The sequence below is a fragment of the Neofelis nebulosa genome, chromosome 6, assembly GCF_028018385.1.
Source record: "Neofelis nebulosa isolate mNeoNeb1 chromosome 6, mNeoNeb1.pri, whole genome shotgun sequence".
Taxonomy (NCBI): domain Eukaryota; kingdom Metazoa; phylum Chordata; class Mammalia; order Carnivora; family Felidae; genus Neofelis; species Neofelis nebulosa.
Window position 1 is genome coordinate 128,287,437 of NC_080787.1, and position 21,956 is coordinate 128,309,392.

The 21,956-nt window shown below is 44.3% G+C and overlaps 1 protein-coding gene across 5 annotated transcripts in view; it reads left to right on the forward strand.

Annotated features, from left to right (window-relative positions):
• Positions 1 to 3,509: 3,509 nt before the first annotated feature.
• The window catches only part of ARFGEF3 (ARFGEF family member 3), a 183,751-nt gene continuing 165,304 nt past the window's right edge, over positions 3,510 to 21,956 (forward strand). For all 5 annotated transcript variants that reach the window (XM_058735422.1, XM_058735423.1, XM_058735424.1 and 2 more), the window contains exons 1-2: positions 3,510 to 3,722; positions 12,474 to 12,525. In XM_058735422.1, coding sequence (XP_058591405.1) covers positions 3,638 to 3,722; positions 12,474 to 12,525 — 137 coding nt within the window. In that variant the 5' untranslated portion in view covers positions 3,510 to 3,637. The remainder of the gene's footprint in view (positions 3,723 to 12,473; positions 12,526 to 21,956) is intronic.

Sequence of the window (21,956 nt, forward strand, 5' to 3'; positions counted from 1 at the left end):
TAATCGTGTTAACGTTGATGCCCAAAGAAGAAAACTACTTACCAATGCTTTGTGATTCAAATACACTGAAGAATTTATATAAATGTATCACCATTTTAGCTGAGGATTAAAGAAGAACCTGCTGAAATTTGTAATTTCACTTGCTAAGTAGAAGTATATTAATAGCATGCATGGCAACTTATTTGTGTGAACTAGAATTTTTAACCAAAATAACGGAGACTAGTGGGAAGGAAGAGACATCAAAGCATGTAGCACCTGGGTTGTGCATGTAGCATTATCCTCCTGTCTCCAGCCTGGAATGAATTTAAGAGCAGGCAAGCAAGCCCGCCACAATGAATCAAATCCTATTTAATAGTAACTCTATTCTATTTAACAGTAAGTATCCCTTTATAAATAAACACTTCGTTTCAGGGGCACCTGGCTGGCTCAGTCAGTAGAGCAGGAGACTATTGATCTCGAGGTTGTGCGTTCCAGCCCGCATTGGGTGTGGAGGCGACTTAAACATTTTTTTTGTTTCAGTTTTTTAATCTACCTATACATGTATCTCTGCATACAGTGGGTGGATACAAAGGGTATTTTCTAGGGACCTGATGTTTGAAAAAAGTGTTTTGATGATTCTGCTCTCACTTTCCTTCATAGCCAACATTTAGAGCGGGTTGTTTACACCTGTGTTTCTCTCGGCTCTGAATCTACTGCAACTAGACTCTGCCCTCGTTACTCTTCTTGGACAGGCCTCCTAACTAAACTCTCACATCCATTTGATCCTTTTCTGTATTTATCTCTGTCCACTCTATAGCCATTGCCTGTATACTACTTTTCTTTTTTCTACCACTTAAAATAAAACACGTTGCAATTTTAAAAAGGAAAAAAAATGTTTAATTTCCTGTGTGTGTATGCTTATTTTTTTAAAACTTTTATGTACATCCACACCAAATGTTTAAGTAACAAAACTGAGGTCATTTAGTGCATGGATGTATGTAGCTTTTTATGACCTTCTTAGTTCATTTGGCTATGCAGTAGCAACCACTTTTCATGTCATTCAATATTCCTCTCCCACATTATTCTTTTTTTTTTTTTTTTTTTATTTATTTATTTTTGGGACAGAGAGAGACAGAGCATGAACGGGGGAGGGGCAGAGAGAGAGGGAGACACAGAATCGGAAACAGGCTCCAGGCTCCGAGCCATCAGCCCAGAGCCCGACGCGGGGCTCGAACTCACGGACCGCGAGATCGTGACCTGGCTGAAGTCGGACGCTTAACCGACTGCGCCACCCAGGCGCCCCTCTCCCACATTATTCTTAAAGGCTATATCGTATGCTGCTTTATGGGTACATACATCATGGGTTATTTACCCATTTCTCTAATGTTGGACTGTAGGCGGTTTTCAATTTTTAAAAAAATGATTGAACAGCACATTGAAATCCTTGTCAGAAAATATTTACCCACTTCTAGAATCACTTGCTTCCGATGAATTCCTAAAAGTAGGATTGCTGGATTGTAGCCATTTCTGTGCTGTATTCCCATCCAAAAATCCCTCTAGGATTACCCTTCCTCTAGCACCCACAGTACGAGAGGATCCAGTTGGCTAGCTCCTTACTAATACTGGGCAACAGCATTTACAATCTTTCAGCCAATTTGATTGATTTTTTAAAAAATCACATTTTCTTTCAATGTTTGTGCTCTTTTGATCAGTAGGTGCTTGAACACTTTTCATAGGTTATACTTATTTGCATGTCTTTTGCACTGACTTCATAATCACTGCCTATTTTTTCAGAGCATACAAGTGCATCTGTTTCTTAATACTCTGTAAAAGCTTTTTTACAAAGCTGTTTAAACTTTATATCTCTGAAATGACTTTTCATTTTCTAGCTTGTAGCGCAAGTAAACTTGCTTTTAATCATAAAGATAATAAATACTTTTTTTAAAAAAATGAAGGGGCCCGCAACTTCCTTCCTGGCATCCTGCTCTCCCCATTCCGGCCACTGCCTCCTGCAACCTTTGCCAAACCCCAGGCATCAACCGTTCTCAATACCTGAAGGCTTTCGAATCCTGTTTCTACCAGGCGGCACTGTCCTGAGTTCCCGCCCATAAATGAAACACCCTGTGGGTATCTCATTATCGTTTTCAACCTGAATACGTTCAAAACTGAGCCAAACCCTTCTCTTCTTTAACTTGGAAGAGGGGGCCACCACCCTCCCATTTTCTCAGAGGAGAAACCTGGAAATCATCCCAGATGCTAACCACCTCAATCTGTCAGTAAACGGTACAGCTTCAACTCCTTAAATATCTCTTGCTATATTTTCCTCTATTCTTTCCACCTACCATTGGCTTATTTCTAGATTACTGTTCTCCCGGCTGCCAGTTACTCCTTTGCCATTTTTCCCCCCACTACCACTACAGTTACATTTCTAAAGAGAAACGAATATGCTTCAAATCCCTTCTTCGTTCCTAGTCACGGTGTTCACAACAGGGAAACAATGAGATGCCAAATGAGATTCCTGCTTTCCCTCTTGCCTGTTCCAAGGCCTCCAGAGCGAAGGACATTAAGTTACCGAGAGAGCGTGCTCTCTCAGGATCTGAGGCCCTGGCCAATGCTGCTTTCCTTCCACATCCGGCCACCCGGTCTGTTTCCCAAGTTCAGCCTAAGGGTTCTCCATTGCGGAAGCTCTTCCTGTCCACCCTCTCCCACCCCCACCGAAGTTGGATACCTGTTTGGGCCCCTGTGCGTCTCCCCCCCCCCCCTTTTTTTTTCAGAGAATAACAATTTAGCTCAAGAGAGGAAGGGAAATCGGGGTGGCGGGTGGGGGGGGGGTGGGAAATAGAAGAGACATTTTTAAAAGCGGGTTCGAATACAAAAATGTGTTTTGAGGCTAACTCTTGGAGGCTGGGGAAGTAAGTGCGCCTCTCCGGGCCTGGCTTCCTCGTGTGTATAATGGGGATATGAACCCCCATCCTCCAGCCCCTCCACGGGATAGTGTTGGTACAAGGTTGGGCAGAGCAACAGTCTATTCCCAGGTAGCGCCCGAGCCTGTCACCGAGAGTGGCCCAAGAGGGCTGCTCACTAAACAGAGAGCGCCGGACAACGGGATGCTAGGGCGCGCCGCCACACCGCGCGGGGGGCTCCGTAAGGCCGGCGGGGCCGCCCCCACGCCGCCCGCCGCGGCGCAGGGCCGGGGTCGCGGGTCGGGGTCTGGGTGACCGCGGCGAGGCCCCTCCCCGCCGGCTGCCCGCCGCCGATCAGACGCTCCCTCGGGCCGCGCCCGGCCAACGCCCGGCCGGCGAGCCAGCTCCGGACATCCGCCTCCACCTTTCCGCGGGGCCTCGGGGCCTGCCCGGGCGGCGGGTCGGGGGCCGCGGCCTCCGGCCTTCAGCCTCCAGCCTCCAGCCCGCCGCCGCCGCGCGCGCCGAGCGCACCTGACCCTGGCGGGCGGGGCGGCGGGCGGGGCGGGGCGGCGGGGCTGACGTGGCCCGCGGCATGGAGCGGGCGTGATTCATCAGCCGCCGCGCCGGGCCGGAGAGGGGCGAGCGCAGCGGCCGCCTAGGCGCCCGGGGCCGGGCAGTGGCGGCGGCGGCGTTCCTGGCCGGGCCTCGCGCGCGCTCCTCTCGCTGTCGGTGGCCGGGCCCCTACGAAGGTCAAGATGGAAGAGATCCTGAGGAAGCTGCAGAAGGAAGCGTCCGGGAGCAAGTACAAAGCCATCAAAGAGAGCTGCACCTGGGCCCTGGGTAAGCGCGGGACGCGGGGCACCTGCCCGGCCGGTCGGCGCCCGCGCCCCTGCTCGCCGCCGCCGGAGGGCCGCGCGGGCTGGGGCTGAGCCTGCCCTGATGCGTGGGGGGGAAGGGGGGGGTGCTTCCGCGGAGCTTCGGTGATGGATGCATTTCGCGCGATTTGCGAGAGTTGCCTCAGTGATTAGATGTGGGATATGAAAATTTTGGTTCGGGCGTTAGCATCCATCCGCCTCCCCTCTGGTCTCTATCTTCTAGTAAACCTTAACGGGGAACGGCCGTCTTCCCCGCCAGGAGGCCCCCTTTTCCAGATCCCCAGCAAGGTGGATGATGGTCACCCATCTCCGAGTTAGGACCACCAGCCGGTGCGAATCCAGAGGCCCGATTCCAAGCGCCTATGGGGAAGAGGGAAGTTGAACCAGCAACCCCCGTCTGGAAACACTGGCGAATGTGACCAGCCAGGAATGGCTTATTTGATTTGATTTTCCAGATAGAGGCCGGCTTGTTGAGTATTGGCTTCCATGGTTATTGTACATGAAGAATTACGCACGGGTGGGATTGTGTTACGTCTGCAATTCTGTTGTGGTCTGCCCTTCAGACAGGTGGGATTTTAAATTTGTGAGCTGTGCAAGCATTGAAATAAGTTCCAGGTAGCACATTTGGGTTTCCCATCAGACCCAGGGGGCAGAACTCCACGTCAGAGAAGACCGAAAGACGTTCCAATTAAGCAGGAATTTGGGCAATCAAAATTTTGTTTCTGGTTGGGAATGCAGAGGGATCAGGAGCATGCCTTGGGTGATAGTGATGGGAAGAAGGAAAGGCTGAGGAGAAACCAAGGCAGCCCGTGGGGCCCTGGCCTTGTCCAAGCCTGCATGTGATTCCTCGGTTGCCATTCAGTTACAAAATAAAATTACATCTCTTTCTCTCTTGACCAGAAAGCAGTCAGTGCTTGTTATGACACCGATGTGGCACAACCTGAAAAGAGATAAGTGCCGTTAGTAGGTTTGCCTCTAGATGTAGAATCCGATGATGTTTTAGGCAACTCTGTTAACACTTAGAAGATCCGAATTCACATGTGTTGGGTGTGTGTGTACAAGTAATCATAGCAATATCATTTTTCTTTAACATCTGCCTATCATATTTTCTACCAGGAACTTTATCACGTAGGCAGAACTTGACCACTGTTTACTGTTACAGAAATATGGACCAAATATAAATGAGCAGTGAGGCTCTTAAAGCCACAGGACTATTTTTGCATTGCCATTGTCATTCAGCAGAGTGATTCAGAGCTAGATTCCCAAAAGCCTCTAATGAAGGGTCACAGATGGCTGATTAACATAATAAAGCAGGGCTTGACTGCGCTTTAAACATGCCATTCCTTGTATTCGTTATTATTTTGCTGTAAGTTAAGCAGATTTAGATAACAGGGAAGAGAAGTGTAATGTAGTATTTTTAATGTTTAAATTTTGATACTCAACATTTTGTTAAGTTATACTGCAGTGTTGCTGAATTTAAGTCCTTGAACCCACCTGGGAAGTAAGTAGACTATCTGAGTCGAGCCTGGAGTCCAGCCTGACTATAAGAGCGGATGTGAGTCCTTTCCCAGTGACTGTTCTATAGTTACCAAGAGGAGACGACAGTACACGAGATAGTTAAGTAACAGGGCCTGGCATTCGTTTTACAAGTTGAAATGAGTAAATCAGGAAAACATCAAAAGAGGAGGTCATGTGTGTGGGGTTAGGGGTTGAGTGGTGGGAATTGGTGTGAGCTGGTGGGCTTTTAAAGTAGATTTGAGTTGGGCTGCCTGGGTGGCTCAGTCAGTTGAGCGTCTGACTTTCACTCAGGTCGTGATCTCGCAGTTTGTGAGTTCAAGCCCTGCATCAGGCTCTGTGCTGATAGCTCAGAGCCTGGAACCTGTTTCGGATTCTGTGTCTCCTTCTCTCTGCCCCTACCCTGCTCATGCTCAGGCTCTCTGTCTCTCAAAAATAAATAAAAATGTTAAAAAACTTTTGATGAAAAAAAGTAGATTTGACTTGAAAAATAGGTAAACTGTGGATTCCTTCTTTTCTTCACTTATTTAGCAAACATTTATGAAGGCCTCCCCTGTATTGAGCAGTGGGGATATAAGGACGAGTAAAATGCTTCCTCCCTATAAGGAGTGTGTTAGAAGGGCATGTCAGAGGGAGAAGGCAACATGAACAAAGGCTATATGGTTTCCTGTTCTCTTTCCCACTCCAGTCTATGTTCCCCCGGTCCACCAATTTTTTTTCTTTCTTTTTTTTTTTTTTTTACTGTAAACACTTTCCCCTCCTCAACCTCCATAATTTCTGTCTAGATTAAAGGGTAAATTCCTTAGAACATGCTTCAGAATCCAACCCTGGCTGTTCTTTCTTACTGCTCCCCCTACCAAGGGTTCAATAAACTACAAACACTTCCTTGAACACGCTGTGCCCTGCACACTCCTCTGCCTTTACTCGTGCTGAGAATTCCATTCCCAGACTCCTAAGGCCCACCTCACAGAGGAAGCATTTCCTGAGCTCTTCAGTTGAATCAGTTTCTCCTCTGTGTTTGGAGCCCTGCCTTCATGACTGTCTTAGAGCACCTGCTACTTTGGATTATAGTTGGCTGTAGCTACTCTTCTAGGGCCAGGATAATTGAGAAATATCGTAGTCAGGAGACCAAAAGCAAATGAAGAACAAAGGAAAACAAAACCCTAATTCAAGTTCATTTAAGCAAAGCAATTTATTCACTGTATTAACTCACTATCCCTGGTGAGGCTAGCTGTGGGGGTGAGTTTGGTTCAGGAATTAGACGCTGTTCAAGGACCTTGTTCTGCTCTTTTTGGGGTGACTGACATGCTCTATGTGAGTCTCCATGGCTTTGGGCTTCTGAATGATCACATTTAGACCATATCATGAGAAAGAAACATTAGCAAACTTGGACCATCTGAGGGGAGAGGGATCATCTCCCACTAAAGCCATCATGGGAGAGAAGAGTCATTTCCACACCCAGTCCGTCTCAAGAGAAAGGAGTTATCTCCCACTTGAACCATCATAGGGGAGAGGGGTCACCATGACATTTAGCCTGTCACAGGAGAGAGGAGTCCTCTCCCACTGAAAGCATCTCTATCATAGACAGGCCATTGCCATACCTAAACCATCGCAGGAGAAAGAGGTCATCTCCCACTTGGCCCATCATCCAATTGTCTCAAGAGACTGGAGCTCTTCGAGTCACTCCTCCCAGTTTTTGGTTTCATTTGTTCTCTCTTGATCCTGAGGAGTCACGTGTGCACCCAAACCAGTCCTCTAGCTAAGGAATAGAATGGCCTAACTGGCCTAGGCCTAGGCTACGAGGCTTAATGAAATCTCTGAGTCAGAAAGGGATGGTTTCCTAAAAACAAAGATAGCTTGCTGTTTCAGAACACAAGGGAGTGGATGCTGGTCAGCCAAAACAACAAAGGTCGACAGTGTAGACAAGTGCTTCTTGAACATAGGGACTGTTGCTGATGTTTCTCTGTGGCTTCTGCCCCTGTAGGAGGAGAAGCAGATGTTCAATAAACAAAGTCCATTGGTCACTCGTTTGGGTCTTAAGTGATATTCATCTTTTTTTCTATTTATAAACTTACATATACTCATTTTAGAATATTGAAAAATGTTTGTACAGCATAAAGAAAAAAACTAATATCACTTGTAATCTCAACACCCAAAAGAACATTAATCACATTTTGGAGTATTTCCCTTCTGCAAAGGGTTATACTATATATGGTGGACTGTCATTTGTTTTTGTTTTTTAACTTTAGTTTTTGGTTTTATTTTCTACTTTGTTATGAACACTTATCTGAAAATCAGTTTTCTTTTTTTATTTCTTTTTTTAACGTTTTATTTATTTTTGAGACAGAGAGAGACAGAGCATGAACGGGGGAGGGGCAGAGAGAGAGGGAGACACAGAATCGGAAGCAGGCTCCAGGCTCTGGGCCATCAGCCCAGAGCCCGACGCGGGGCTCGAACTCACGGACCACGAGATCGCGACCTGAGCTGAAGTCGGGCACTTAACCGACTGAGCCACCCAGGCGCCCCTCTTTTTTTATTTCTAACGATTTTTTTTTTTAAGTAATCACTACACCCAGTGTGGGGCTTGAATTTACAACCCCAAGATGAAGAGTCACATGCTCTACTGACTGGGTGAACCAGGTGCCCCCGAAAATCAGTTTTCTTAATGGTTGTGTAACTACAGATAAGGAATATAGGTATGTATCTTTCCTCTATTTCGAGTGAACGAGGTTATGTATTTTTCTTGTCAGGGAGACAAGGGTCTGACTAGGGAACAGACAAGAATAAGGGAAGGGGTCAGATTGTAGACCGAGGAGAGAATAGCATTCTCCTTCCAGAACTGGCAATCCCAGAGGCATGTGAGCCGGGAACGGCTGGACGGGATAAGATGTCAGAACATCAGAACTGGAGGGGCCTATGTCTTCATTTTAGAAACTTTTAGTGTTTTACATATGTCCGGGGACTTGTGTAGAATGGATTTGGAAAATGGAGGAGAAGGGAAAGAAAACTAGAGAGAGGCTGGGACGCCGGGTAGGGGAAGAAGAGTCCATTCACTGCCGTCCTTCCCCCCACCTTCCCACCTACTTTTGCTTCCAGCCACAGTTTCTGTTACACGCGCAGCCACACACTTCTTAAAAAGTCTCTGTAGTGATTGTGTCCACATCCCCACTTCCTACTTACCCTTCAGCTCACTGCCATCTGACTTCCTCCTTCATCATTCCACCAACGGAGGGTGAAGGCTAAGGTATACAGACCTCGGTCCAGCAGGGCGCTCTCAGCCCCACAGCACATACCCACGGACGCCTGACCCTGGCCTCCAGGACCACCCCCTGCCAATTTTTATCACGCCTGGGCGGCTCGGTCTCCTTTGCCAGCTCCAGCACTTACCCCTGGCCGAAATGTTTGAGTGTCTCAGGAGTTATCCCTGAGCCCTCTTCTCTTACCTCCAGCCCCACTGGAGTGGAACGCAGCCAGACCCAGGGCTCCTTGTTAGCAGTTGTAGGGCTGGGCACTATTGAACATCCTGAGTTGAACAGAAACCCCTCTCTCTGATGAGGGGAACTACAATGATTTGGTTGTTTAGTGTCAAACCCTCCTCTTGGGGAACGGCATCAAATTGTCCCAAGCACTGGCCCCTGCCCTGCTAACTGGAGGCCGTGCTGGTGCGAGTGGTCTTGGGTATGCTCCCTGCACATGCATCTCAGGGCTTCGCTTTCTTGTTATCATGTCTCATCCTAACGACTGCCCTCAGTTCTTCCCATTCCTCTGTTGGCCTTGTTGGCGACAGCATAACTGACCCTGCTGATCCCATCTTTCTGTTTTGCGGATCCTCTCGCTTACGCCTACTGTTTGTCCCTTTGGCCACAACAGACCCAGATCCTATCATCACGTTTTGGACTGTTCGTACTCCTGAGTCTCAGGGATACATCTCGTGTCCATTTTTCCTTCTGATCTTTTAACAGGCTGGGAGAAAGGTTCCTCCTCCTCCAATGAACACGGTTCACGTTGACAGGGCTCGTCGACCCTAAGCAATGAAGAAAGGAGTCAACGCAGTTTGAGCTGAAAAACTGGGAGCAAATTGGAGCTTGTGATATTGGGATTTCTAATAAGAAATACATATTTGGTCTTTGTCCTGGCTTCTGGCACAGAGCCCCTAAAATCCTTGAATTTCCTAGGTGAAGAGAACCAGAAGTGGTTTGTGCCATGCTAGTGAAGTGACCTAAGAATGGGGGCCAGTTACCAGGAGAACCTGCCCTGTGTTTAGAGAGTTGGAATTTCTAATCCCACCCCAGTCGTCCAGGGAAAGGAGAAGGGCTGGAGATTGAGATTGGTCTCGGATGGCCAAGGATGTCATCATTCCTGGGTGATGAAGTCTCCATGAAAAGACCAAAAGAACACAGTGTGGAGAGCTCCTGGGTGGGTAAACACACGGAGGTTTGGGGAGAATGGGACCCTCGGAGAGCATGGAAGCTCCACGCTTTTTCCCCACACCTTGACGTATGCATCTCTGCGTACCACATGTTTTCACTAGGCGGCTCTGTCTCCTTTGCCAGCTCCAGCTGGCCATTCCTGGGTCATGTCCTTTTATAATGAGCCAGGAATGTAGTGAGTGAAATGTTTCTCTGAGTTCTGCGAGCTATCCTAGCAAATTAACTGAACCCAAGGAGGGGGCCATTAGACCCTTCAACCTACAGCCGGTCAGTCAGAAGCCCAGGTGACAACCTGGATTTGGGATTGGTGTCTGAAGGGGGGGGGGGGGGGTGCAGTCCTGGAGGACTGAGCCCTTAACCCGTGGTCTGATCTGATACTCTCTCCAGGTAGATAGCGTCAGAATTGAGTTAAATTGTAGGACACTCAGCTGGTGTGAGAGAATTGCTTGTTCATGTGGGGAAGCCTCCCCCCCTCCCCCTCCCCCTCCCCCACATACATCAGAATTGGGTGCAGAATTGTTAGAGCTATTGAAATAGAACAGTTTTTAGGTTGGGGGGGTGGCGCCTGGGTGGCTCAGGCGGTTGAGCGCCCCACTCTGTCTCAGCTCAGGTCATGATCTTGCGGTTTCATGGGTTCGAGCCCCACATCAGGCTGTGCACTGACAGTGTGGAGCCTGCTTGGGGTTCTCTCTCTCCCTCTCTCTGCCCCTCCCCTACTCACGCTGTCTTTGTCTCTCTCAAAATAAATAAATAAGCTTTAAAAAAAAAAAAAAGAACAGTTTTTAGAAAAAGAATCGTGTTTCATTTTCTCTACAATTGGAGGCAGAAGTAATGTATATAATCCACAACAATGGTAAAGTATTGACCATCCAGCCTGAATTCATGAGATTTAAGAGTGAGCCTCCTTTCAGTATCCCTAGCTATAGGGCGATTTAAAAAAAGTTGAATATATCACGTCATAAGTGTGCGTGAGAATAATGAGATGTTGCATAAAATGCTTTGTCAACTGCAAAGTCTCTCACAAGTATAAATTACTATTTAAGGGTATTGAAACAGTATTTTCAAGGAAATGGCTTTCCTTTCTATATTTACTATTATATTTTTAAGTTTATTTATTTTGAGCGAGAGAGAGAGAGAACAAGTTGGGGAAGGGCAGAGAGAGAGAGGGAGAGAGAGAATCCCAAGCAGGCTCCACACTGTCTGTGCAGAGCCCAGTGCATGGCTGGAACTCAGGAACTGCAAAATCATCACCTGAGCTAAAGTCAGATGCTTAACTGACTGAGCCACCCAAGTGCCCCATTATGTTTTAATTGAAGTTTAGTCGACATACAATACTGTATTGATTTCAGCTGTACAACTTAGTGTTTTGACCATTGTATACATTACAAAATGTTCACATTTAAGTGTGGTTACCATGTCATCATGCAAAATTATTAAAATATTATTGGCAATATTCCCAATGCTGTACTTTTCATCCCTGCGACTTACTTAGTTTGTAACTAGAAGTTTGAATCTCTTAATCCCCTTTGCCTATTTCACCCATCCCCCACACCCCTCCCCTCTGGTGATCACTAGTTCTCTGTACATGTTCATGAGTGTATTTTTGGTTTTGGTCTATTTTGTTTTTTGGATTCCACATAGAAGTGAAATCATGTGGTATTTGTATTTGTCTGATTTATTTCACTTAGCATAACGCCCTCTAGGTCCATCAATGTTGTCACAGATGTCACATTCTTTTTTATGGCTGAGTAGTATTCCATTGTATATATTATACCACATCTTCTTTACCCATTCATTCATTGAGGGACACTTAGGTAGCTTTCATATCTTGGCTATTGTAAATACTGCTGCGATAAATGTAGGATGCATATATCTTTCCGAATTAGTGTTTTTGTTTTCTTTGAGTAAAGGAGCCCATAATAGTGGAATTAGTGAATTGAATGGTAGTTCTATGTTTAATTTTTTGGGAAACCTCCACACTGTTTTTCACAGTGTCTGTACCAATTTACATTTCCGCCAACAGTGCACAAGGGTTCTCTTTTGTCACATCCTTGCCAACACTTATTTCTTTCCTTTCGGATTCTAGCCATTCTGACAGGTGTGAGTTAATATCTCACAGTGGTTTTGATTTGCATTTCCCTGATGATGAGTGATGTTGAACATCTTTTCATGTGTCTGTTGGCTATCTGTATGTCTTCTCTGGAAAAATGCCTACTCAGATCCTCTGCCCATTTTTAAATTGGATTATTTGTGTATTTTCTGGTGTTGAGTTGTATGAACTCTTCATATGTTTTGGATATTAACTCATGAGATATATGATTTGCAAATATTTTGTCTCATTCAGTAGGTTGCCTTTTGTTTTTGTTGATGGTTTCCTTTGCGAGAGCTTTTTAGTTTGATATCATCCCAAGAGTTTGTTTTTACTTTTGTGTCCTTTGTCCTTTCTCTGCTTTTTATTACAAGAATACAGCATTTTAGCCAGTTAGCCAATAGGTTAAACTGGCATTCCAGTTCAGGTTAAAAATTTAACTATTCATTTTGTATCTCTATAGGGAAATATATCCTAATTTTCAACTTCTTTAAGGGCATCTTTGGAGCTATCAAGGGAGAAGGATTTTGAAGTATGGATAACTTGCATGCAGATAATTGAGAACTGACCAATTTATAATTATAGGATTTTCTAGGGGAAAAAAAAAATTAATCGTGATATTTATTTGCAGATTCCCACTCTATACATATTTATTTTTAACTTTGTAATTTTCCTTCTGCAGAAACCCTGGGTGGTGTGGATACCATTGTCAAGATCCCCCCACACTTGCTGAGGTAAGGAGACCAGAGTTGTATAATATAGTGAAAGTAAAAATCTACTGGGTTTCTCTGAAAGCCCAGATAATCTTACTGGCTTATAGCCTTTTACTTGTGGACCAATGGCTTTTTTACATCCATGAAATGGGATAGATCATGAGGTTAGCATGATGGGGACCTGTTTGCGGTGATTTCTAGGCATCTGTGGAATGAGTGAAGTCAGTAATCTGAAAGAAACAGCTGAGGAAGTGAGATGAAAGGATAAAATTGGTCAAGGAGAGAAATGACTAAAACCTCAATAAGAATGTAGCCAGTGGACAAAGTCTTTGACCGTAGATCGGGAAATGGCACCCCCACTGGGGAGAAGCAGCCCTACACCCTGTGGAGTGGATCTGACTCCCACCAGCCCCTTGGCTGAACACCATCTCACAAACTCTGGCCACCTACAACAGCCCTAAGATGGTGAGTCTATTTTCCCCACCTTCCGGACAATTCCCCATCATCCTTCACCAATGAGAGAAATGCCCTCTGTGGGAGATTTGGAAAGAACAAATAAGAAAGTTGCCCATAATTACACCACCTAAAGGTAGCTGCTAAAAACAGTTTAATAGATTTTCTTAACAGGCTTTTTCCTACATATACATATGTTTATAAGTTAATATGAAATTTTAATTATGTTTGTTTCCTGCTTATTTCTTCAGCCCATATCATATGAAGAACATTTTCTAATGTCAATATATGTTCTTCAAATTAAAATATTGTATATTCTTCCATTATATGGCTGCTCTAACATTTATTTAATAAGTTTCTTTTAAGTTTACTTACTTATTTTGGGAGAGTGAGAGAGAGTGCACAAGTGGGGGGAGGGGCAGAAAGAGAGGGAAAGCGAGAATCTCTGTGCTGACAGCACAGAGCCCGATGTGGGGCTTGATCTCATGAACCGTGAGATCATGACCTGAGCCAAAATCAAAAGTCGGATGCTTAACCAACTGAGCCACCCAGGCACCCTGGTAATTTTCTTAGTATTAGACCTTTGGATGGTTTCCAGATGTTTTGGGACATTATTAAAAACGTTGAACTTACAGTCTTTTGTTGAGTATAGTCCTAAACTGTCAGGACATAATGACTTATTAGGCGTTTTCCATCTCTGCAAGTAGAATGAACAAGAATTACGATTCTTTGTCTTTTAAAAATTTATTGCTTCTCCTATAGCATCATGCTGCAAGCTGATATATTGTAAGGAAATTCATGTGTTTATCAAACCACATGTACTTTTGTGTGCATAAAGCTAAATGGACAGAATGGCTGCCAGCATCGCTCTTGTCCAGGGGGGCTGGGGGCGGTGTTCCAGCTGGGGTACCCATGCACATAGGAGAACATGAAGACTCTCCTAGAGATACGAAGGCATAGGTAGTTTAAGGGAGGTGATTTTCTGGTCCTCATTATCTATAGGTGCCCTTTCCAAAAACTGAGTTTGCCACATCTCCTTTTCTAGCCTACCTATTATAGTCCCTCTTCTTCCCCTTGAGCATGGAAAGCATCGCCATTACCCATCCCATTCTGAATCTTACCGCGGTATGTTCTGCAGGGGTGCAGAAATGTCTTCCCCCAACAAAGGACTGTGAAAATACTAGTGTTTGTGTTGGTAAAAGGGATGAATGTAATGACCAGACCACACATCTTTTTGCAGGTTAGTTTTTACTTCTTGGCTTTCAGCAACATTGAAGGAAGACCTCTTCTAGTTATAATAGACAAAAAAGATGTTTTGATGCCAAGTCTCCTTCATTCTTATTTATGTAACTAAGTTTTCTTACTGCCTACATCTGTAAGAGTGAAAAAGTCTAGAAATGATGTTAAATCCCACCTTATTCTAGCAATAAAGGATACTCATCCATAGATATATGAAGTAATTGAAGATAAAAATAAACAAGGCCTACCTCTCTGTTTCTTTACGAATGCATTTCCGATAGTTATACTTTTCGTGTTAACTACATTAACATTCTTATATATAATCATTAATACTGTTTGTATCAGGTGCATTCATAATGGTACCTCAAGCCAGAAGAAAAGCAAACACTTTTAAGCCTCATGAGCACAGGAGACTTTTAAAAAATCACTTTGTATACATGTTATACACAGAAATATAGTAGGGAGATTAATAAAAAAGCTCTCAAGAATTGAAACATATTGGGGCGCTTACGTAGCTTGGGTGGTTGAGCATCTGGCTCTTGATTTTGGCTCAGGTCATGATCATAGGGTTCATGGGATCAAGCCCTGCATTGGGCTCTGCTCTGACAGTGCAGAGCCTGCTTGGATTCTCTCTCTCTCCCTCTCTCTCTCTCTCTCTCTCTCTCTCTGCCCCTGCCCCATTCATGTACGGTGCCTCTCAGAATAAATAACCATTAAAAACATAATTAAAACATATAATATTGAGAGAAAATTAAGTTGAGGAAGCAGAATGGAAATACAAGTTCAAGGAGAAAAGAGAACAATGTAGCATCTTTTACTCTGAAGAGTTTGCTCATAGGAGCGCCTCAGTGGCTCAGTGGGTTAAGCATCTGACTTCAGCTTAGGTCATGATCTCAAGGTTTATGAGTTTGAGCCCCGCATCAGGCTCCATGCTGACAGCTCAGAGCCTGGAGCCTGCTTCGGATTCTACGTCTCCCTGTTTCTTTGCTCCTCCCCAGCTCGTGTTCTGTCTCTCACATAAATAAACATTAAAAAAAATTTTTTTTAAGTTTGCTCATATACTTTTTTGATGGATGAAGCTGGTTTTCAAATTGGTGTGGTATTTCGATTTCATTAATACATTTAAATAAGTGATATGTTTTAACTAAAAACTGTAATGATTCCAATATGCCAGAATTATAGCCTTTTCAAGTAATTAGAATTATGACGAAGAAATGTAAATGTCAATTTAAAATATGTGCAAACCAGAACTTTACATTTTTCTTAGTGGCTATTGGAGCCAGAAAGGCTCTAAAAGCTATTTCCAAATCCAGAGAGTGGTTGAACCTGACAGCTGAGCTTTCTGTGGTTCTGGGTCTGAGATAAAGGTTCTGCCTATTAGTGTTAGGCCTAAGAACGTAACAGTGATACCAGAAGAGGCTCCTGGCCTACTGCTTAAGAATGTTCATCAAAAGACAACTGGTCTTTCCCAACTCTTGGTGTGTGTGTTGGGGTGGGGGGCAGATGAGTTAGAGAAAGTGCAGTGTTAATGGGGACATGGTTGGTCTCCATTCAGCCATGTCATTTAACTTTACTTTCACCCATGGCCTCAAGATTTACCCAGAGCCAGCTTGCCAGCTTGTATAACCTGTAGAAGGGGGTCACCAAACTGGTGGTGGGGATGGTGGACCAGGAACTGTGGATGAATTCTATCTATATCTGTATCTGTATCTATATTTATCTATAATGTGTTTTCGTACTTTCACCGTTGTTAGCAGATAATTCGGAGTGTTTATCCTAATGATAAAGAGCTGGTGATGCCATCCGTGTGTGCAAAGGAATGTGTTTGTATTCCAGGCGTGCAGTGAGGTCTATCAACCATTTTTGTACAGAGAACTAAACCATATAAATGAGACAAAGCAGATGTGAGCCTTGCACTCAAAGGTTTTATAGTCAGAGGGAGGAGAATAAAGAAATACCTAGCTGGAAAACACTGTTTTTGTGGTAGCGACTGTAAATTTATGGTAGATTTTATATATATAAGGAGGTTCCAGTATGACTGTGATTCACAATAGTTGGGAGGTTTTTAAGGCCTCTTTCAGGGTATAGGAATAAGCCATAATTAGGACAAAAAAGAGCCATTGAATCAATATTTGTCTGATTTCCTATTTCCCTTTATCATAAGGGGAAGTGATATAGTGAGATATGCTGTAATGGGCTTTTCTTCTTTTGTTGTGAAATCAGTCTTCCTTTGATTCTTTGATTCCACTGCCAGGAATTTTTAAACCGAGAGTACATACTCTGTCCAGTTATTTAAGAGGGCATCTTTCTATTGTTTGAGTACCTGCTCAAAAAAAAAAAAAAAATCTAGCGACTGTAAATATTTGTGCATAAGAATTTGGATACGTTGATTATTTGTCTTCAATTATATTTTAAATCTTTTTCTTCAATTATATTTCTATTTAGTATATGGTAAAGAAAGCAGATTCATTAACTATGTCTTGTATTCTCCTGATTTTATATTTCAGATTCAGTTTCCATTTCTGATAATCACTTAGAAGTGTTTATTTGCAGGTATTTCGTTGTTTTGGAAAGGGCAATAGGGAATAATTCAAATCTCAAGGACTTTTGCTGTGCTGTTTTTCTTAAGTTTTCTTTTGCCACTGATGGATTGCTTTTTATGATAAATACATTAACATCATGATAAATCATTGCTAATATTGCTTCGCTCAATTGCATATATTAGGAATGATAGCTCCGATCAGAAAAAGACTGAAACCTTGAGAGACCTATGGTCGTATTCCTTCTGTTTTACCATTGATTGCTCTGAGGACTTCTTGTACAAACCACGGACTACTGTCACGTGAATGATTTTAGTCACAATGCCCTATTCAGTCATGTGTAGGGCATTGTCGGGGGGAAGCCCCACCATAAAACATTGTAGGTGAAGTTGAGGAGTGATCAGAGGCATTGCCTGTTTCCCCCTCAAGCTCCTTCATTGAGCCACTGTCCACTCTCCTGGTTTATAAAGTTAGCAGCTATAGCAACAGGGATAGGCATTCATGCAGTGTGCCGGTGAGATTCAACGTCAGGGATGGAGGAAGCTCCAGGGTGACCTTTCCCGAGTTTGTTAGTAGACAGTTACATGAGAATCATTCTACCTTCTTGCCGTAAGTCTTGATTTTGAACTTGGGAGTGGAACTTTAAGAAGTCCTTATCTTCCGCCATGAGGAGCCTGTACCCTCACTGTCTTTGCTCTTCGTTTGCTGCTTCTTAAACTTCAGGCCTTCCGTGTCTTCACAGGGTCGAAAACCTATGAATTCGTGGGCCATCACAGTGTCCCTATACTCAGGAAGGAGGTCATCAAGTAGCTCAGGCTCTTCCTTTGATTGGGGTTTCCACTTCTAGGTCCTACTTGTCTGATAAGCAGAAGGCAACTTTCGGTGCTTCCTAATTGGGATAGACTTGGTGAACTATCTCTGACCAAGTCAAGTCACCACTAATAGTCATTGACTTCATTGTTGTTAGCCACTGGTTTTTCAACCAAGTGATAAATTAGCCTGGGAAGCTACTGATCAAGAAATATTAGTAGCTAATAACACAAAACGTTTTCTGGTCTCTGACACTTTTCTACTTTATCTTCTCACCCCCTAAACCTCCTTGCTTTTTCCCTGTGGTTTGGGAATCAAGCGATGTAACCAAAATAGCCTGGTCATTTACTGACTCCTCAGGGCTACTGTGGTTTTTGTTATGAATATTCAGGTGTGATGTCTGTGTTTTGTGAAGCTGTCACCAGCCTTGCCTGGCGGGGAGCCCCTGGCTTAAGCCTACCTGGAGTTACCACAACTTCCGGAATGTTGAGCTTCTTGCAAGTTGATTCATCAGCCATCCCCCTCTCCATACCCCGCTGTCCTTGCTGTGGCTTGGTCAAGATGATACCTGCTTCTGTCTGATCTTTTTTTTCTCAGAAATATCGAAGAGTTTATATTATATCCAACCCTAATTGTGAAAAAGAAAAGGGTTCTTCTGTGGACCTTTCAGTACCATTGTTGTATGCAGTCACTGCCTCTTCCAGATCATTCTTTTTTTTTTTTTTTAATGTTTATTTATTTTGAGAGAGAGGGAGAGTGTATGCAGGCATACGTGCACACATGAGTGGGGGAGGGGCAGAGAGAGGCAGTGGGGAGAGAGAATCCCAAGCAGGCCCCACACACAGTGTGGAGCCTGACCCACGGCTCGATCTCACAAACCATGAGATCGTGACCTGAGCCAAAATCCGTAGTTGGACGCTTAGCTCACTGAGCCACCCAGGCGCCCACCAGATCATTCTTGACCTGCTGGCACATTCCTAAAAAATGTTCTTCCCTGTCTCATGGAGTTTTGCAGTGTTCTTCTGCTTCTGAGTTTTGGTTGGGTGTGGTCAGTCTCACCCAGAGACTGGGCCAGAATGGCTTGCCTGCTGTCTTTTCTAGTGGATTTGGAACTCCAAATTCTGATGGCTGTGGATCTGGACATCTTCATATAACTCTACATAAATCCGTAAGGAGGATGCTTTTCACTCCATGCCGAGGCCCAGACACGTTAGGCCACTACAAGTTTGATGTCTTGGTTGAGCTGCCTGGGTCTCTGACAAACTACTCTGCCTCTCCTGTCAGATTTCCAAGAGGTTCACTGCCTCATGACCAGGAGCAGGTGAGGTGAGTGAGGCTAAGTCATGGAAGTACAGGGCCAGATCCTGTCTTTATTTAAAATTTGGCATTTCGTTTGCCATGGAATTTTGGCATTCATTTCGAGTTTTTAAAATGTGGCTTTAAAGCACCTCACACCAATCAGAATGGTTAAAAAAAAAAAGAAAACAACACAAGAAACAACAAGTGTTGGTGAGGATATGGAGAAAAAGAAAAAATACATACACACACACACACACACACACACACACAATGGAATATTACTCAGCCATAAATAAAGAATGAAATCTTGCCATTTGCTACAACATGGATGGATCTAGACGGTATAATGATAAGCAAAATAAGAGAAAGTCAAAAAGGCTTTCATTCATATGTGGAATTTAAGAACTAAAACAAGTGAGAAGAGACCAACAAAAAACCAGACTCATAACTATAGAGGACAAACTGATGGCTCTAAGAGGGGAGGTGAGTGGGGGGTCTGGGTGAAAGAGTACACTTATGATGAGCACTAAGTAATTTAGAGAATTGTTGAATCACTATATTGTACTTCTGAAACTAATATAACACTGTGTGCTTGTTATACTGGAATTTTAAAAAGGAAAAAATGTGGCATTAAAATATTATTGATCTTGCTGATTGAGTTTTTTAATGCTCCCTAAAATTTTTGCCCAAGGCCAGTGCCTCACCCACCTCACCCAAGTTCCAGCCCTGCACTCTTAGAAAGTTCTCGTGGCTGCTGGGGCCATCCACATTCAAATCAAGCTTTATTCTGCCTCCTCTAGATTCCACAGACTGTTTCTTCTGTCCTGCTTTGGGCAGAGCCTTGGCAACATGTACTTTCAGGAAAAACTGCTCTTTCCTAGGATGAAGGGTGTGCTTAGTAAGACCCCACTTCCAGGATACCCTCTGCCACGTGTACTAATGTTTTACTGAAGGCATTTCCCAGCACCTGTTCCTCCTCCTTCCTGGGCCCATCTCAGAAGCTGAAATAAAGCTTGCTTGTTACAAATCTTTCTTCTGCATGCCAAAGCTTAGACTAAAGCAGTAGATCTGAGGTGTTTCATTAGTGATCCCAAAATCCCTTTATATGGGGCACTAAAATATGAGAGGGTCATTTTCTGACCTGCCCTTTCATCAAGATTGTCCACTGAGTGTCTCATAACACACAGCCTTTCTCACTTCATCCTCCTACTTCTTCTTGAAGGCTGAGCTGTGTTTGCTAGAAGTGATCTTTCTCTGTGCCCTCGCTATACATAAATCTCTCATGGCGCTTACCCGTTGTATCAGCAGTTGTCTAGGGGTTCTGTTCTGAGATCCTATCCTCAAGGAGTTCATATATGTAAATTATTCATCTTTTCATCCCCTAGTTCGGTGCCCTGTAAATGCTTGTAGGATGAAACTGCTTCTCCACACTGCCGTACATATCCCAGGGGACGTGTACCCTCCTCTCCAGAGTCTGAGGAAACATAGTATTTGAAAGAATCCATACCAGAATGGAATCTCAACTTTGGCAATAGAACTTCTCAGGTCTCATTGGCTGACTGGGGGAGGGGGTTGGTCCCAGAGAGTAGAACCAGAAGCCTAGCACCCAATCCATTGACCTCAGCTAGTAGAGTCTTAAATTCCTCCCTCTCTCGTCAACCAAAGCCCCAACTAGCCTGACGTGTATTAGATCAGGGGTTGGGAGTTGGTTAATGTGCTGGGCCGAAGGACGTTGACTCTCCAAGGGTTTCAGCTCTCATTGGCCCACGTGGAAGAGGGAAGCTGCCTGCCCTGCCACACTCCCGACATGAAGTTGACTGTGGAGTATTCCTGTTGTAAAGAACTAAAGAACCTTCACCCCCATCCTGTTCTAATCCAGGATTTGCCCCTTCTCTTAGCCCAGGTTATTTACAACAGGACTGGTACCGATGAGATGACCTGTCTTGTTAAAAGGCAGCCAATGGCAATGAACCTCTTGTTGGCATTTCTTAGTGCCCCTTTGACAGCAATCCCAGACATTACCCCGGCCATGGCCCAGCTGCCTTTTGCTTACCTTCTCTGTGATTTTTCACATCCAATCTCAGCCTAATTACTTTTCTCCTGACAGTTGTTGTTCCCAGAAAGACTCTAACAGCCCTTCTTCCCATTTGCCCTTGTCTGTGTCCCCCACACCTCTCCTGTCCCCACCCTGGCTGAGCCTCTGCCCAGCCTTCTGCTTCATTTTGCCTGCCTGGTCCACATCCTTTTCTCAACTCAGATGTTGGCACGTTCCTCCCTATCTTGATGGGGGGCCCTACTGATCTTTCCTGCAGGATGGGAGCACATTCATCAGCATTTATGCTTTGAGAGAACCATCCATAATAGCTTTCCATGCCTTGTATGGTTTCATTTTAATTGCCTTTCTGCTGCTTTGATCTATTCTAGTGTTTTAGTTCTGTTTTGAACCCTGGAGCCACTTCTACAGGATGTGCAAAATTTATGTTTGTTTTTTAATTGAAGAAGCCACCGTATCCACATCAACTGGGAAAGACTGTGATTTAAAATGGATGAGGACCGCAAATACCTCAATAGTGGTTTTTGGCAGGCAGTTTCAATCTCATCGTTGTTTCTGCCTTTCTTGTATCTTGGAGAAGTGTTGGGCTCCCCTTGCTATCCTATGGTCAAGAGAAGGAAGCAAAGGATGTTCTTGTAGAATTCCCAGGTCCTGTGTTCAGCTTGTGCTAACTGAATGGAGGCTGTGGAGGACAGGTGCAGGACAGGTGCTGCTTATCAGACTTCCAGGCTATTCCAGGTGAATTGCAAACATTTGTGCTTCTCACAGGTTTAAGCTCATCTTGAGGGCTCCTCTCTTTTCTGGCTTCTGCCTTTCTTCCCCAGTACAGCCGACTTCCTTTGGCAAAGGCATGCAAATGCAAGTAAATTTTGGCTCTGTTGATATTTTGCTGGTTGTGCAATAGGAAAACAACTTTTTAAAAAAGAAGAGGTTTAAGACAGTTTGGTTAATCTAAGCCTGGCTCATTTTCAAGTTGTAGAGACTTCTTTACGTCAGCAAGTCATGAAAGGAAGGAAGGAGACTCTGTCAACCTTGCTGGAGGTGGATAGGGACCATTT